General features: G+C 45.6%; 2 protein-coding genes across 5 annotated transcripts in view; both read left to right on the top strand.

Moving 5' to 3' along the window:
- The window catches only part of LOC140500248 (microtubule-actin cross-linking factor 1, isoforms 6/7-like), a 75,385-nt gene extending 63,725 nt beyond the window's left edge, over positions 1–11,660 (top strand). For 3 of the 4 annotated variants that reach the window (XM_072602614.1, XM_072602615.1, XM_072602616.1), the window contains 2 exons: positions 9,850–10,004; positions 10,282–11,660. In XM_072602614.1, the coding sequence (XP_072458715.1) occupies positions 9,850–10,004; positions 10,282–11,250 (1,124 nt within the window). In that variant the 3' untranslated portion in view covers positions 11,251–11,660. Of the gene's footprint in view, positions 1–2,423; positions 2,599–9,849; positions 10,005–10,281 lie in introns of those variants that run through there. The other variant, XM_072602617.1, reaches the window with a different exon arrangement.
- A 1,333-nt stretch (positions 11,661–12,993) lies between these two features.
- The window catches only part of EPPK1 (epiplakin 1), a 29,756-nt gene continuing 24,056 nt past the window's right edge, over positions 12,994–18,693 (top strand). The window contains exon 1 of the mRNA XM_072602613.1: positions 12,994–13,082. The gene's annotated coding sequence lies outside the window, so the exon portion shown is untranslated. The remainder of the gene's footprint in view (positions 13,083–18,693) is intronic.

Raw genomic sequence — 18,693 nt, 5'->3', positions numbered from 1 at the left:
CAGTTCCATATAGTCTCAATGATTCCTATGAAATAAAATTTGCCTCTGTTAATGAGGATCTCCAGTTAATTTGGTTTGTTATACTTTGTGATGCATATAGACATCTGAAATCACACATTGTATCCTTGACTCCTGGATTTTGTCTATTGTGAACTTCTGGGCATTTCCACTGCTATTCTTTCTACACTGTAGCAACTTCCTATAGCATCTAGCTTTGTAGATGGACATCAGAATTTTTCTCCTTCCTTTTATATTCTAGTGCCTGGCACACAGTAAGTATTAAATAAACACTTTTGATTTATTGGATCCTCAAAACTCCAGATAAAGACAGTCTTACTAGCTCTTGTTAGAGGTACTCCATCCCTTAACAAGAACCTATCATTCCTCTATTTTAAGTGGTGGTACAAAAATTTAAGTCCCATTCACAGACACTGGCTTCTTTTTCAAAATAAATTATCAACATCCTTTGTTTTTACATAGCTTACATTTCCCTCCTATATCTCTTCCTCTCCCTTTTCCCAGGTATCTGTCCCATGTAACAAAGAACATTGATGCTACCTTTTTAATCAGTAACAGTTCTCTTCCAAAATCTGCTTTTCTCTTCTGAATCTCTTACCTTTAAGGGGCAGCAGTGATAGAAACCAAGGGTTGTCCCTGTGGTCTTCAAATTCTTGCCATCTTTAGTACCGCTTTGTAGGTTTCTTCTGCTAGTATCATTTGTACCCACATGAGGTCCCAGAAGTAGGTAGTCATCATTTTTACAAGTCCTGTAACATCTTGAATCTATGCCTCTAGAAAGATAGCAGAGACCTCTCTGCTGTGGTCTCCAACCCTCCACTCTCCAATGCAAATGGAAGATTCTCTTGAAGGGAAAGCACTAGCAACTCCAAGGACTAGGAAAGGCCTCCTGAAGAAGACAGCCTTTGAGCTGAGTCTTGAAGGAAGCCAGGCTTAGGAGACAGAGTTGAAGAGGGAGAAGAACATTTCAGGAATGAGAGACAGGCAATGCAAAAACATAGAATTAGGAGATGGAATGTATTGGCTAAGAAACAAAAAGCAAATAGGCTAATGTAACTGGATCATAGAATGTATGGATCGAGTAAAGTGTAATAACACTGGAAAGGTAGGAAAGAGACAGGTTGTGAAAGGCTTTAAATGTTAAAAAGAGGATTTTATATTTGGTCCTACAGGTAATAGGGAGCTGTTGGAATTTATTGAGGTGTGTGTGTGTGTGCGTGTGTGTGTTGGGGGGAGGTGACATGGTCAGACATACACTTTCAGAAAGTCTCTTTGGCAGCTGAATGGAGGGTTACAGGGGAGAAACTTGAGGCAGGGATACTGACCAGAAGGTAACTTCATTGTTATTTTTCAGTGGTGTCTGACTGTCTGTGACCCCATTTGGGGTTTTCTTGGCAGAGATACTGGAATATTTGCCATTTCCTTCTCCAGCTTATTTTACAGATGATGAAACAGAGGCAACAGTTAAGTGACTTGCCCAGGGTCACATAGCCAGCGTGTGAGGCTAGATGAGTCTTCCTGACTTCAAGCACAGTGCTCTACCCACTAGCTGTCCCCATTTCGATAATCCAGTCAAAAGGTGATTTTAGCAGTAGGGTGGCTCTAAGCATTCTGAAATCCTAGTCCCCCTGGATTCTTAACTACAGTGGAAATGAAATTAACAGTGTTGGCTTTAAAACTCTCAAGCCTCAACACTCTTAGTCATGTCTGAAATTTCAACATTCCCTGTTCAGTCTTCCAGATGGCTGTTTCCCAGGTGTGCCTGAATGCCTTTTTAGGAAAACACTTTCCAGTATACTACTTTCAAAGTCATGCTGAGGAAAGAAGGAAATCATCTTACTTACTGCCTTCTGGCTCCTTGCTGGCAAGCCAGACTAGGGTTCTTTGGTTCAATGCTTCAGTAGACTGATCACCAGATAGTCAAAGGCCAGGTTCTGCCTCTGGTACCTTCCTTCCAAGCACATGATTGGTCCAAGGGGTGGGGACTGTGGTGAGGTCTCCAATACAGCTGTCAATGACCATGCCCCTTGATCTCATGATACAAGTGTAAACCCCAACTCCAAAGCTTAGACCTCCTGACTCTTCTGGTGTCTTCTTCTTATACCCCTCAGACCTCTTGTCAAATACCCCTCCCCCCTCCCCATAGTGTCATAGTGTAGCCACTACAAGCAAGTTATAGCTGGAGATGTAAAACACAGAGAGAATCCTGACATGTTGGACTTCAAAGGCAAGACCCAATGGGATGGATGCCTGAAACTCTTTGATTCCATGAAGGCTTCTATTGCAAAAGGTGAAGAACTGAAAAAAAAAAAAAAAGTACAAAAGAAAGTAGAAAATAGATTTAGACAGCAGCCCTGCACTTGGGACCTAAGCTAGAATAATGCCTTGCTTTTCTAATCCTGCAGGTGAAGCCAAAAATGTCAATAATGTGCTGCTGTGAGAGCTGGCATGGCTCCTACAAGTTTATCAGGTTTGACAGCTACCTAGCTGTTGAAATGGGGGAATGAACTAGTTACTAATCTTTGCTGGATAACTTTAATCTGCAGATCAATAAAGTGCATTTGTTACTTAAAAAAAAAAGAATGACCTTAAGCAACTGGTTTTATGTTAAATGCCCCGAATAGTTCAGCTCTACACCTCCCTCTTTTCTCAACTGCTTAGAGATGATAGGAAAATGAAAAGAGAAACAACACCCTGGCCAAGTAGAGATCTCATTAATGACACGGTTTTTAAACTCTTTGGTCCTGAGACCCTCTACACTCTTAAAATTATTGAGCATCCTAAAGAGCTTTTTGTTTATGTGGGCTGTTTCTAGAGATGTTTGCCATATTAAAATTTAAAATGTTTTAACATTAAGACAAAAATAGTTTTGACCTCACAGACCTCCCCCCCAAAGGATCTTGGTGATCCCCCTGGGGTCCCTGGATTGCACTTCAAGATCTACTATATTAAAACAACAGATTACATAAAAGGTACTATAGAAAGGCATTGTATAGCAAGAATTTTGAGGAATTCTATGAACCAAAGGATGAAGCATATATTGGAGAGCATTTGGCAATCAATGGAATGAGAAATTAGTGCAGTTTTGGTGAGACTATACTTATTATGGGGCATCTGGCTAGAAAGAGGAAGTGGATGATCAGTTTGGGAACCAGATCACAACCCTGGCAGTAATAACAAACTACTCAACCATCTTGCGCTTTAAAAATTTCAAAATGATTTCTTCACAATGATCCTGTAAAGTAAATATTACAAAGATTGTTTGAATAATACATTTTATGTATGAGGAAAGTGAGGCTCAGAAATGTTAAATCACTTTTTCCAGTCAGGCAACCCTTACATATAAGAATGATCTGGGACTCAAACTCAAATCTCAGCTGACGCCAAACCTAATACTCTTTCCATTACATCACTCTGCCATTCAAAAATCCATGGTGTAGTCATTGGGGATAATGCAGAATAAACTCAAAAGTATATTTAAGGATAGTGTCTGGATTGCTAAAACTCATAAGGAATTGAGGCTGGCCAAGAGGACTAAGTGGGGTAGGGGAAGGGAAACTATGTTGAGGAAAAGAGGAAAACCAAAGAAAGGATGACTACTGCTCTGGGTGAAAAGGATGGTGATAATGGATGATGGGAGAAAATATAAACTTGTTCACCTCTTATTTTGCCTCCATGTTTTTCTGCCAAGAAGGATGACTTTTGAACTGGAAAGGAGAGTAACAGGGATGTTACTCAAGATAAGTTGGAAGATATTAAGAGTCCCTACTGTCTTGGGGATCTCATGAACTACTCTCTAGAATACTGAAAGAACCTTAAGATATGGTTATTATGCCACTCTCAATGATCTTTACAAGATTGTGGAGAAGGGAAAGTACTGCAGGACAGAAGAAGGACAAATGTATATGGCTTCCAAGAAAGGGGAATAAAATAGGACTCTATAAACTATAGCCAGTAACCTTGATTTTAATTACCTGTAGAATTCTAGATTGAATTACATAAGTTCTTTGAGGTCAAGGCTGGTTTTTGTTCTGTCTTTGTATTCTCAGTGCCTAGTACAGTACCTTCTTACACATGATAAATGTGCTTTAATAAGTGCTTGTTCGATTGAATTAGCTTGAGTTGATTAGTGAATATCTGAAAGACAAAGTACTTTATCAAGGTCTTGCTATGTAATGTCAGACATAGCCACTGTGTCCATGGATTTTCCTCAGCTATTTTTACAATGGAAGGCTTGCTGCAAGGAGGAAGAGAAAGGGTTATAAATCTGGAAACGATTGCTATGTGAAAACAAAGGGAATCGATAAAACTTAAAAAAAAACCCAACCTGATAGATCATACCAGACGAATATCATTTCCTTCTTTGACAGAGTTACTAAACTGGTAGATCAGGGGAGGGATATGAAAATTTTAGCAAAGCATTTTACAAAACCTTTCATAACATACTTGTGGTAAAGACCAAAAGATGTGGAGTAGACAATTTAGATTCAGAACTGGTTAAATGACTGAGTTCAAAGAGTAATCATTGAGAGTTCCATGTCAACTTTGAAAGAGTTCTCCAGTAGAATGCTCTAGGGACCCAACGTTGACCCTGTGCTATTTAACATTTTTATCAGTGGCTTGCATAACACTCCTTCTGGCACTACTCCCTCAACTCCCACTGGCACTCAAATTCTCAGATTGAGTTCTGTAGATAGGCCACTACCTCTAGGTTATAGGGTCTGCCTACAAAAAAATATATAACCCTGTAGCTCACAAGCTCCCACTGGTATGCTTCCCTTTAATAATCAGTCAGTAGGCACAATTAGCTCAAAGAAAAGGCACTTAATAAAATGGCACAACAGCTACAAACAATAAATATAAACAATCCCCCATAAACCAGGGGCACACTGTCTGATACATACACAGACAGTGAGTAAGAAGAGTGGACAGAGAGTATGCTGGTAGTGAAGCGTTCATATAAGGAAGATATGTGGCCAAGGCAATTCACATCTCTGATACGATAGGGTTTTGATGCCCTTTTTCTTCTCAGGCTATGGTAGGATCTTAGATCTCAAAGGGACCGCAAGAATCCTAGCCTAATCTAGTCTAACCCTCTCATTTTACAAATGAAGAAAATGTGAATCAGGAAAATTAAGTGAATTACCCAAGCTCATATAGGGAATATCAGAGATGGGGTTTGAAATGAGGTCCTCTGACTTCAGCACTTTTCCCACTGTACCGTGAAGAAGCAAGACCTGAGCTCAGGTCTTCCTAATTCTAAGTCAAACCCTCTCTCCTACACTATGTTGCCACTCTGTATGACCTTAAAGGACATTAATGAAGACACCAAGCTCAGAATTAGAGAAATGATCATCCCACTGTCTTTCTTAGTACCACGTTTTAGGAAGGACATTGGCAAACTGGTATGTTCCCAGAAGAAGGTGTCCAAGATAATGAGAGGAAGAGAGACTAGGTCATAAAAATCATAAAGTGGGATGGTTTTCCACTTACATGAACATTTTCTTTCCATCAACACTGATGTGGAAGTGGGACCTGAATATTTTATTGAGACTACGATCTTTGCAGAAGCCACCAGATGGCATTCTGAGCTCAAACTGCTCCAGCTCCCCACTCCTGGGTGAGCGTATATAAAACTTGTCTGGGTCTCCATACTTTCCAGCTTTTCCACTAAGGACCCTAGCCCTGATTTGTTCTATTCTAGTCTAAGTATGAATAAATTCTAAACAGTAATCTATAGGTTATTTAGCTCATTGCTGCCGCATCCCATTCAGATTCAGGTGATCAGAAAGGATTTTTTTCATTAATATGTAGATTATCATACATTTTACTAAAGCAGAATTGAAAAAAGTTAGAAGTCTGGAACAGTGGAGCCAGAATGTTCTGGGGAGAGCCTGAAATCTCCACTTCCTCAGACTCTACCATGGCAATGTCTCACCACTCCTAGTAAGTTGTTAAATCTCAATTATCTCCACCCCGTCTTCTGGACAGATGTTTCTCAGGCACGGCTGAGAGAAAGCAATTTTAAGAATACCACTTTCAAAAATCTCATGGGGAAAGGAAGAAATAATCTCAAAGCTATCCAACTCCTGGCCAGCAAACCAGACAAAATATGTTTAGTCCAGTGCTTCAGCAGGCATCAGTTCTGAAGTCAGGTCATGTGGCAAGAGTGTTCAGGAAAAAGATTAGGGATGTAAATATATAGATCTGAGAAATCATGCAATTAGAAAAGGTAGTTGAATCCATGGTAGCTGATGAGATCACCAAGAAAGATAGCACAGGTGCAAAAGAGGAGAGCGTCCAGGACAAAGCCTTGAGGGGCATCCCCCTCATCACTGGGGGCATGATCTAGAGGAAGAACCTGCCATGGAGACTGAGGAATGGTCAGATAGGTAGGAAGAGAAACAGGAGAGAGTACGGTCAAAAAACCTAAAAAGGAGAAATATTGAAGAGGACTGAGAAAAGGCCATCGTCAAGGCAATTAAGAGATCATTTAGTAACTCTGGAGAGAGCATTTTCAGTTGAACGTTAGATTGCAGGGAGGTTAGAACCAAGTTAGCAATAGGAAGTGAAAGCATCTAGTATGTTCAGCCTTCTTGAGTTTAACTGAAAATGTAAGAAGAGATATAGGGTGGTAGCTAGTGAGAATGGAAGGATGAAGAGAGAATTTTTTTTAAAAATTTATTTATTTAACTTTTAACATTCATTTTCACAAAATTTTGGGTTCCACATTTTCTCCCCATTTGTCCCCTCCCCCACCCCAAAACATCAAGCATTCTGATTGCCCCTATCACCAATCTGCCCTCTCTTCTATCATCCCTCCCTTCCCTTGTCCCCATCTTTTCTTTTGTCCTGTAGGGCCAGATAACTTTCTGTACCCCTTTACCTGTATTTCTTATTTCCTAGTAGCAAGAACAGTACTCGACAGTTGTTCCTATAACTTTGAGTTCCAACTTCTTGAAGAGAGAATTTTTAAAGAATTGGGTAGACATGAGCATGGTTGTAAACAGCAAGGAAGAAGCCAATAGAAAAGTTTGAAGATTAGGGTAGGGATGATAGAGGAAATGATGTGCAGTAGGAAAGAGGAGGGGATGTGACCAAGAGGGAATGCTCGCCTTTTCAAGGAGAGCCACTTCATGTGAGACAGGGGTGGAGGAAGAAATATTAAGAGACGTCTGAGTAGTGTGGAAACAGTGGAGAAGAAGCTGCTTTCTATGAATAGCCTCATTTTTGTGTGTGAAATCTGCAGTGAGATCCTCAGCTGAGAGACTGGGGGTATTAGGTCCATGGAGTCTTGAGGAGGGATGAAAAGGCTTGGAATAGCAACTGTGGTAAGAGGGATAGTGAATCAATTTAGGAGATGTAAAAGGATTATCTTTTTGCAGCGAGGACACAATTGAGATCATGTAATGTAAATTTGTAGTGGGTGCAGTCAGCATGGTTCCATGTTGCAGGAGCACGTGCATAGGACAAAGAGGCAGATGGTGGAAGTAATCTAAGGATGAGGCTTGGCAAAATTAGTCAGCTAGAGGATGAGGGAACAAGGAATTTAGGGGTAGAGGAAAGTGTAGAGTTGAACATATAATCAAGATAGGAAAGGGAGGGGAATATAGCCAGTGCAGAGTTGGTGACCTGGGAGAGAACTGAGGAGTGGAGGGATTAAAGGTAATGGTGAGGATGAAGAATAAAGTTATGGGTCATTAGCCATAGGGAAAGATGGAATGCCAAAAGGTTATGATCAGATAAAGGAATTTTACATACAAGTGGAACACTTGTGAGAAACAGCAACGTAAAGGCGAAGATCTCTGTGTAGCTGTGGTAGAGCGGTGGAATAGAGTATGAGAACTAAATGGTTTGAGGAACTGATATATTAGGGTAGTTGAGAGAGCATCAGTATATTTTTGCATGTGCAACATGGGAGACACTGGCACAGGACCTCTCAGCATGGCGTGTCCACATCAGAAAAGGTGCTGTGCTCTTTGAGCAAAGCAGAATTGAGAGAGCAAGCACAAAGTAAATGTGGGATGTGCAGATTTGGGATATCTACTGCAAATATTAACATGGACTATCTGTGCCCAACTGTGGTAGAGCATTCCAAGCTCATATTGGTCTGATCAGCCACAGTCGGACACACTGAAATTTTACTTTATCATGGTGATGTCATTTTGGTCCTCTTCGAGAATGAAGGACAACAACCAACCAAGTGTGTATATTGAAGTCCTCTGGTAGGAGAGCAGACTCAGGGTAGAGTGAAAGACTGTGAACCAGGCCCTGACCTCATTAAAGATAGGGGAGTGTCCTTTGGGGTCAGTAGATAAAGGCCACCTGGATCTGGTTTGAGTGATAGATTTGGATTGTATGAACCTCAAAGGACAAGTCTGTTGAATGATGGTGGTTGAGGGAGAGTCTAGAAATGGCAATGGGGAGCAAAGAATATTAAGAGTCCACAACCATAACCAGTGAATGAAAGTCCAACTGAAAACATCCTTGTCATTAAATAGAAGCCACATCTCAGCGGGAGCCAGAAAAGGAAAAGGTTTGAGATAAAAACCAATGTGTTAATTATGGAGCAAGCATTCTATAAAAAATCGTAGAAGGGGCAGAGAGATCTAGAATGGGAAACAGAGGGAGGAAAGTGGGAACAAGGTTTGTGTACATGGGGCTGAGGAATCAGAATCATCGGGATAAGGAATAGTCTGGGGTGGGGTGGGGAAGCATGCTAACCCATTGATGAATGAGCAGAGGCAGAGTATCAGTGGTTAGAAGGCTTTTGAGGCAGGCAAATGAATAGAAGGTCCAACAACTTCCTTCAAGTTTCAATCTCCTGGTAGGTGGTAGTGATGGGTCCTGTGAAGTACCATGAGGCTTACCTGCTGTGAGGCAGAGGTATGGCCAAGGGGAGTCAAACCCTAGAGCAAGGACAGAAGTTGGAGGAGATAGGGAAGTTTTTCTTAATCTGGAACTAGGGTAGGGCGTTGGGGAAGGCCTTGCGACAAGACTGGGGCCCTCTACAAAATCTAAGGAGGCATAAGTCTGTGATCCTGTGCTGGGGCAGGAACTGAGGCCTGGGTCTCTGTAAGTTAGTAGGCCTTGAGACTAAGATGTCGTTCTAGGGATCATTTTCAGACATGATCCAGTCCGAGTCCTTTTTGCCTCCATTCAGTTCTGGACCCATTTCATTATCTAACTGCAGAGTCTGTTCAATGAACATTTACCAATGGTCTGACTCAATGAGCTATGCATCCAACATTTCATAATCTGCAGATGGGCAATTTTTAGCCACTTTTTTCCCGTGTAGAAATGAGGTAATAGAATGAGAGATACAGAGGTTGACATTAAAGATAGAGATGTAGGCTTGGGAGTTGTCTTTATTCAGAGGTGAGTTGAAGCCCTGGAAGGGATTTTCAAAATGGAAGCAGGCCCTGGATGTGAGCTGAGGAGGTATGGGCATAGGATGGAGATGTAGGACAGACACAAAAATGAGGCTTGGACATTGGTGGTCAGTGCAGAGTAGAATGTGGAGTGGGGGGAGGTCTGAAAAGTTTAGTGTGGCCACATCAGGACAAGTTGGGCCAACTAGGGGAAGGGTATACCTGAAAAAGTCAGAGAGCCATGAGTCAGAAGCCACGTATAAAGACCTGGCCATATCAAGGCAAAAACAGGAAAATCAATAGGTTGTTGTCTTGAAGGCCAAGGGACTTAGCCCAGAGGGGGAGGATAGGAGGAAGGTGAAAATGAATAGAGAAACTGCTAAACCCTCCCTCTCTCCTTCTCTCCCCACCCCACCCAAATGCTTATAAACCTTTGACCTTTCCTCTCTCTTTCTGTCAGTGAAGGGACGAACCAACCTTAAGATTAATGAGAAGTTCCTGACTCCAGATGGGACCCCTGACCCCCCTCACAAAACCTTATCTCGGAGCTGCTCTGCCTCTAACCTCAGCCTTTCCAGCAGCGCCTCAGCCCCCAACAGTCCCCAGGCCCGAAAGGTGAGATTGATGGGTGATAAGCAGGAAGGCATCTGGATACTCAGGTTAGTTCCTCCTCTGGGATCCCTTGACCCCACTGTCTTCTACCACCAAGGTCCCTCTCTAGGACCTCCCTCAGCCAGTGGTAGCTTCCTGAGCATAGACTCCTCCCTGCCTATGACCACTGACACATACCTACCCCAAACAGGGGGTGGACAGCACGATTAGAAAGGGCAAGGGTGGGCATGAGGGTAAGTCTAAGACACTGATGCCAACTCTTCTCTCTTCCCTTTTACAGTCAGTGCTTCGAAGAACCCGATCTGGGGACAGGGCACCCCGTCCATTCAGCACCACAATGCTTACTAGCAGCACTGATAGCAAGCCCAGAGCGGCTATAGAGGCATCAGTGGAAAGCAAGCCTATCCGGGTGCCTGTGGGCACAGGGCAAGTACCTGACCCAGAAAGCACAGAGAAGGTGCTAGAAGCTACACGGTGGGCACCAGAGGAGTCAGAACATATGCCAGAGAAAGCAAAAGAGCAAGAAACAGAGGAGATACAGCAGGTATCAAAGAGAGAGCAGGCACTGGAGAGCAAAGATAGGACACCAGAGGAAACAGAGAAGGCAGGTGGGAAAGGGGTAGAGGGGGCCCGGGAGGGCACAGGACAGAAACTGGAGAAAGAAGCACAGCAGGCACTGGAGGAGACAGCTCAGGTACCAGAGACAGAGTGGGCAGTGGAGGGCACAGGACAGGTGCTGGAGAAAGAAGCACAGAAGGAAGTGAAGGGGATAAAGCAGGTACTAGAGGCAGAGTGGGTGCCAGAGGACACAGAGCAGGCATCAGAAGGGAGAGAAAGGACACTGGAGTCAGAACAGGAAGCAAAGGGGAGATCAAAGGCACTGGGGGAGGGAGAGAATCTACAAGAGGAAGAGACAAAGCAGGCACAGAAGGCTACAGAGAGGGTACCAGGATGGAAGGAGAAGGTGCTGGAAGGGACAAAGCAGGGATCTAAGGAAGAGACAGAGGGAATGGGGAAGGATGCTCTACAAGATTCACTAGAGGAGACAGAAAGGACAAAGCAGGCAGCAGAGGGCACAGAGTGGGCGCCAGGACAGACAGAGAATGTACCAGAGGGTACAGGGTGGGCACTAGGAAAGGCAGAGCAAGAGCTGGAGGGGAAAGAGCAAGTACCAGGACAGAGGAAGAGTGAACCAGAGGAGGGCAAGCAGGAGCTGGAGGCCACGAGAATACAGCCCAGGCAGACCTGAGCTGTGGACCAATCTAGAAGTCACTTGCTGAGGGGAAGGAGATCAGGGCTTCTAGGACCGAGGAGGGGAAGGGTGGTGGGGGAGGAGAGATGGGGCCACACCTATCCTTCCCTCCCCACCTCCTCGCCCCCCATCCCCCAGTTCCGGGGAGATGTTCCAGAAGACAGTTCCAGGACTGCCCGGGCTGTGCAAGTGGACGGGAGCGGGCGGGGCACAGGAGGCTTTGGGCTGGGGGAGTCTGACGGGCGAGCCCAGTCCTCGGTAGGCTGGACGTCTATGCATTCACCTGTTCCTGTGTATGCCCTGCTAACTGCAACCGAGGAGCCCGGTCTACCAGCAGCCCTGCCCCCAGGGACTTAGGTCTCCCGCTACCCTCACTCCTGAGCAATAAAGTTTTATATAAACACTAATTACTCTCCTGCGGCTGTCCTTATCTGCCTACCGTCTCCTTCCCCTCCCCCTTCCCCAACCCAGAATTTCCCTGGCAAACTAGATTCAAATGTCTCTTCTCCCGAAGGCGCCAGTAGAGGAAGAAGGGAGGAGGAACTTCCCAGGGGCAGAAACCCCCACCATTCCTCAGCTAGGATACAACACGCCCACCCCACCCCCCAGCACCGGCGGCGGGGGGAACCAGGCTACCTACAGCTGGGGGTTAGAAGAAACCGAGTCTGTGGAGGTCCCTGAGCTGGCCACTCTAGTCTGGTCCCTCTGTTCAGTTCTGGGGTCCTAGGCAACCAGTTTACTTAAGGCCAGGTACCTAGAATCACCCCTCAGACTCCAGGGTTCTGAGAGACATGGAGTGATGATAGAATGGGACTGTTCAGATATGGGGTATATGTGATGGCAAGGCGGACCAGGGGTCCCTTTACTGCCTGCCCCGGCCCCGACTCACGTAAGCCATTTAGTCCTGGGAAGCGCCCCTACACTCCACAGGGCTGACAGACAGAGACTGGGGAGGACAGGGTTTCCCATAGCGGAGGCGGAGGACCCTACTGTACTCGTCCCGACTCACCTGGGCCATTTCGGGGCTGGAGAGGAGGGAGAAGGATGGCTCCCAACCCCATAATCAACCTAGGTCAAGGAATGGTAGCATCCCGGTCCTACCTGTGTGCCCCCTCCCACTACCACCACATTCCTTTCCTCTGACGTTAGGCGTCGGGAGGGAAGGAAGCGCCCGGCCCTATTGACTTCCCCCATCCCCAGCAACAGGCCCCATCCCTGGATACTCCCACAACAAGCGGGCAGCTCGGGACCCGGGTTGGGGGGGGGGAAGGGGAGGTAGGTGGGGGTTGCCTGAGGTGGTGTAGGTCCGCTATTGTATGTACGCACACCTGAATGGCTCAGTGTCAATCTGGCTGCTCCACACTCGGGGGTGGAGAGTGGGGTTCGAAGTCAGAGCTGGCTTCATCCCTCAGCCCACCTTCTGCCCCGGCGCCCGGTTGGGGGGTGGGGGTGGGGTGGCTCTACTGTCCCTTCCCAGCTGCACTTTGTTCGCAGTCACCTCCACCACCCTCACTCCTTCTGGTGTCGCTTTCTCAGCTCATTCCTAACCTAAGTCTTCCGCTCCCCCTCCAAGCCCTTTAACTCTCCCCCCTCTACACCTCTCTTCCACCTGTGAACAGCCAAGCCTAGAAAGGGCGCGGGGCTGGGGAAGGTGGAGTAGGAAAGGCTGGCCAGGGGGAGGAGCCTCCAGCTCTCAGGCGCTTTAGGGCTGGGAAGGGCTGAAAGGTGCTGGGAGGTGCCAGGTTTAAATGTGTGGAGGTGGGAAGTGAAGCTGGCCGGGACCAGAGGCTGCAGGAACTGACACACATCAAGTCCAGAGAAGTCTACAGGTGTGCGCTGAGGGTGTCAGGAGGGCAGAAACCCTGGCTTCATAATATGGGGTCATGTCAGAGGGAGGGATCCTTAGCTAAGAAATGTTGTGGGGCTCGGGCTTCTGAATTCTAGTACTGACGAGAGGGAGAGTTAAGGGGAATCATGTACCCTGGGCTGAGGAAACTGGGAGTTATGAAGTGAAGTACCCAGATTCCTGAGCTGAAGAATGAGGACTTTGCAGGGACGGGGACAATACTCCTGGACTAAGAAATGGGGGCTCGAATTGAAAATACATAGGGGACTCCGCCGAGAACCTAGGCTCCTGGTTTTAGGAATGGGGAATTGTGGGCGGGGTGAAGTTGGGAGCTGGAGTCCCTTACAAGGATTTGAAAGCTTTAGCTTGGGGCACCTAATGCTTTTTCCCTTGTCCATTTGCCCTGGGAAGGTACCAAAATGAGGAAGGAAAGGAAAGTGAATCTCTTCTTGAGCCTGATCTGGGCTCTCAGCTGTCCCTGGAACAAACAGATTCTCAAGCCTGTGAACTTCGGGCAAGGAGGGGGTTGGTTCAAGTGGTCTAGGATCTTTCAGACCTTACTCAGAGGAGAAGGCATGATCAGTTTTGGGGAACCTGAGAGATACCCAGCCATGGGGAGCATGTTCAAGGAATGATGGAAGTGTTTCCCAGGATTGAGGGGCTTGTTTCCCAAGGAACAAGTCCTAGGAATCAGAATCATAGAATCTTATTCCCGGGATATATGCAGAGCCTTCATAAAAATGAATGGGCTGAAAGGGACCTTAGAGGTCATGCAGTCTATTCTGATATAATTCAAGGAATTATAGGTTTCTGACGCTAGTCAAGTTACTTGTCCACTGAGCCTGTTTTCTTATCTGTAAAACAAGTATAATAACCTGCCTCAAGGGGAGTTGTGAGTAAACTACTTTGTAAAACCTTAAAAGCGCTCTAAATAACCAAATAATGATTATTATCTCCAACTAGGTGGAAGGTGGGGGATCTGTGGCAAGAACACTGGATTTGATCTCAGAGGGTCTAGGTTGAACTCTGGTGATTTTACTCATGTCACCTTGCATAAGTCATTTCCCTTCTCCTACCCTGTTTCCTTATCTGTAAAATGAGAGCATTGACCTTCAGGATCTCTCAGGTTCCTTCCAGTTCCAAATCTATTCATTGTTTCCTTGAGAACTTTTCAATGATAGGCAGTTCTCTCCCTATTGAGGGAGTACATTTCATTCCTGGGTAACTCTTCCGGTTAGGAAGTTCATCTTCACATTTCTGTGGAACCTGCATCCTTCCCAGTTCAGAAATCTAGAGAGATAGGAGAAGGGTAGGTAGGGGTGGGGAGGTGTCCTTGGACTCATGTTGCTTGTGTGTTTGGGGGCAGGCAGGGGAATCCCATGGCCTGGGTATGACATTTATGTCTATGTGTAGGGGGATCTGGCCTGGGAGACATGGGGGAGTGGTGTTCTCTGGTCTGTGTATGTCTGTGCGGTGTAGTGCTTTTCATTCAGGTCCTACAAATCCAGTTTCTCTTAGTGGCCTTAGAGGAGTTGGCGGTGGACAGAGGTGTTGGTATTCTCCTTCCTTGTGCACAGATCGGTTCTGTTGAGTAAGCAGGTATAGACAGGCTGGCCTCTCTAGGTCAAAGAGATCACAGTCCTGAAAGGAGAGAAAGGGACAGAATCAGCTTCATGCAGATGGACCTGTAGACCTGGAGATCTTCCAGCTCTGGCACAACTCACTGGGCAATTTTTTCCCTTCTTATGGTCTCCTATTTCTCTTCGAGAAAATGAAGGGGCTAAACTTAGGTCTTCAACATCCTTTTCAATTTCCACATTCACTGAGTCTGAAGAATTGCAAGGCATTAACGAGGTTTCAGCCATAGACTAGAGTCCCTAGAAGGCCCTCCAATGTGTTCCCACTGATTTCTGGGGCAGAATACTTAACACTCAAACAGGGGCCAGCCTGAAGGGGGAGGGAGGACAACAGATGTTCCCTGGTTCCCTTCTCAGGTGCCTCCTTTCTGACATAGATGATCAGAGGATTGGAGGAGAGAGACCTTATAGCATACCCATTTTATAGATGAGGAAACTGAGCATTAGAAAAATTGAGTCGCAGAAGTTCAGAATAGGAAGGGACTTCAAAAACTCCATTTATTCAAACCCATACCTGAAAAAGAGCCCTCTCTACAACAGACCTAAATAGTCTTCCAGTCTTTCTTTGGAGACCTCAAGTGAGGAATGGGAACCCACCATCTTTCAAGGAAACAAGCTTTTGTCATTAGGAATTTTTTCTTCTGACATTGCATCTCAATGAACTTCTCTACAACTTATCCCTGTTCCCTCCCTCCTCCCTCCCCCCATTGCTTCTAGTTCCCATAGATCCCTTAGTGCCAGTATGCCAGGTCCAGTGATATGTTGAGTTTTGGAGCTTCAGACTCCTAGAGTATTAGAGGAGGTGCTGATCCCCTAACTAATTTGAGAGGGGGAGGACATAGGAAGAGATTCACCCAACTTTCTCCTTTCCCTCTCCTCTCAGAGCCCTACCCATTCCAAGTAAGTCTATTAGTCCATTAATCTCTGCCCATCATTGCCGTGCCAGGGGCTGAAGGAAGGCACTGTTTTTCTTCAGTTTCCCGCCCAAGCTCTGGGCTCCTTGCCCATGGCCATCTCAATACTAGACAAAGGTCAGGGGAAGGAGGAAGTAGTTAGCCTGAAACTGGGACCTTTCCCTGCCATGACCCCAGATGGCATTGGGCTACATAGCTAGCCTTGGAGAGGCTAGGAAGAGGAAGGGGTAGTAGCTACAGTGATTCCACTGGGTCCTGAGTGCTATGTCCTAGCCTAATCCCTCAACTCCCCTCTGCTCCCTTTTCTGTAGCCCTCCTTTCCCTTCCTTCTTCCTCTTCTTTCTCCTCCCTTGGGTCCTACCCTTAAAGGCCAGGGGGTGGGGGAGTTGAATGAAAGGAAAGTAGAAGAGAATCTCCATCTTCCTACCCTCCCTTTTCTGTCTCTCCTAGATGCCCAGCTTAGCCCAACCTAGTGTCAGAAGGTCAGATATCAGACATATCTGTGTGCAAAGACTGAAAGTATACAGGCACTGACAGATTGGTATGGGACTGGTATGGGCCCTACCTTGACTACTGGTGAATCACTCTCCCTTCTCCACGCCCTCACCCATAAGGAGGAAAGGAGGTCTCTCCTTTTGAGGCTGGGTCTCTATGACCTTGGAAGGGCAAAGGCCAGATCAAGCTAAAGCCTCCTTGAGCAGGACTGCCCCAGGGCTTGTGGTCTAAGGGCTGCTTCCCTCTAGTACTATGAAACATAACAAATCCCATCTGGAAAACCACCATCAAAGTGCCTCTCTTTATCCTCTCTCCCTTACCACCTACACTCTCCCTGCAGTCTAGCTCACCCTCCAGAAACTGCTCTGTCCAAGGTCACCAACTATTTCCTGATTGCCAAATCCAGTAGTCTCTTCTCAGTTCCCAGCCTTAACCTATCAGCAGCACATCACTCACCTCTCCCCTCTTTTGGGAAACTCTTCCCTTGGCTTCAGAGACACTGCTCATTTTCCTCCTATCTCTGGCTGTGCTATCTTCCTTCTGCCTCCTAAATACAGGTATTCCTAAAGCATGCTTTTAAAGCATGGGCTTAGGAAGTATTACTATATAACTATGTGTAATTTATCATCTAGGCCAACCTGTATCCACTCAGAAATCTTCTCTACAATGTCTGCAACAAGTAGTCATCTAGCCTGGGCTGGAAGACCTCCAGTAAGAGGGAGTTCCCTACCTACTGAGGCAATTCATTCAATTATTGGGCAGGAAGGTTTATGTTGGATCGATATTTGCCTATCCATGGTTTCTAACCATTACTTCAAATTCTTTCCCCTGGGACCAAGCAGAACAAATCTAATTCCATTTTCTGTCATAGACAGGATCATATGAATTTAGAGGTGGAAATCGCCTGAGAGATAATCTCACACTGCTCTAGGCTTCTCTTCTTTAGGGAAAATATCTCTAGTTCCTTCCAATGGTCCATTTGCATTATGGTCCCTAGACTCCACTTTCCTCTGGTGAATCTTATCCACTCCCATACCTTTAGCTCTCACCTCTTCAGGTGACTCATACATCCCTAGTACTGCTTGAAGTCCCTTGTCTGCCATTTTCTTCCTGGTGAAATTCTTCCTGATATTTAAGGTCCAGCTCAAGTACCACCTCCTCCAAAGAGCCCTTTCTGGGGAAGGAGGGAAGAAAGGAAGGAAGGAAAGAAGGGAGGGAGGGAATGAAGGAGGAAAGAAGGAAGGAGGGAAGGGGAGGGGAGAAGGAAGGAGAGGGAAGAAAGGAGAAAAATGAAAAAAAGATTGTTTTATCCTAGACCCCTTTTCCCTCTTATTCTCAACCTAAGCCTAAACCCCTATTCTCCATTCACAACTAATAATGATGATGAAGATAGATAACATTTATATAGTGATTACTATGTGCCAGGCACTGTGCTAAATACTTCATTATTATTATCTCTTTTGATTCTCACAGCAGTGCTATTATTTATCTCCATTTTACAATTGAGAAAACTGAGGCAAACAGAGGTTAAGTGACATGTCTAACTAGTAAGAGTGTGAGGTGAGATTTGAATTCAGGTCTTTCTGAATCCAGGCCCAGCTCCATCTACTGTGCCACCTAACTGCCACTAACTGATTTAGACCCCAATTTCCAGTCAAATTCCAACCCAACTTCTACTATCCAACCTTACCCTAGCTCATGTCTCAACCTCCAGTCCCCATTTTTCCCACACACCTCAGACTCTAGCCAGGTGACTGTGTTGGTTCTCTGGTGGAACCAAGGGATAAAATTAGCATGGGATCATTTTTGTGGATCTTGATGACCATCCTGTTCCTCTGTGGCTCCAGTCTCATCTCTTCTTTGCCCTGTTTGATGAATTCTTGGAGCATATCTAGAATAGGGCAGCCAGAATGAGGACAGAAATCAGACCACACCAATTAGTCTATCAACAAGCATTTATTAAGCATCTACTGTATGCCAGGCACTGAGGATATTCAAACAAAGGCAGAAAACAGTCCCTGCCCTCAGGGAGCTCACATCCTAATGAAGAACACAACACATACATAAATTAGTAAGTACCAGAGACATACAAAGTAGAGAGAAGTTAGTCTTAGAGGGAAAAGCACCAGCAGCTGGTCAGTTAGGAGAAAAGGGGAATGTCCAAGGGGTGCATGAGAAATGACTTCAAGAACTGCTGTGTGCCAGAGGGATTGTCTTTGTTTGCCAGCCTCCAGAGGTCAAAACTAGGAGCCATAAGTAGAAACTGCAAGAAGGTATATTTTGGTTCCATATGAAGAAAACCTTTCCCCACAATTAGTGGTGTTCAAAAGCAATGAGCTGGTGTAAATGCTATGTTTGAGTAGAAAGAAGAGGATTTTCCCAGGGGAGGAGTGGTGAGGACTGACATAGAGCAGAGAAGTGGTTCACGAGGTCTAAATGTACATTGTAGTCTGCAGTCCAGAGTCGTGAGTTATTCCAACCATTAGTTTTCCTTCCCCACGTGTTTTCACACCAGGTTCTCATAAGGGTGTGCTCACTCTTCACCATA

The sequence above is a fragment of the Notamacropus eugenii genome, chromosome 4 (assembly GCF_028372415.1).
Source record: "Notamacropus eugenii isolate mMacEug1 chromosome 4, mMacEug1.pri_v2, whole genome shotgun sequence".
NCBI lineage: Eukaryota > Metazoa > Chordata > Mammalia > Diprotodontia > Macropodidae > Notamacropus > Notamacropus eugenii.
The sequence above is the reverse complement of the archived record's forward strand: the minus strand, read 5'-3'. Positions and strand labels throughout refer to the sequence as shown.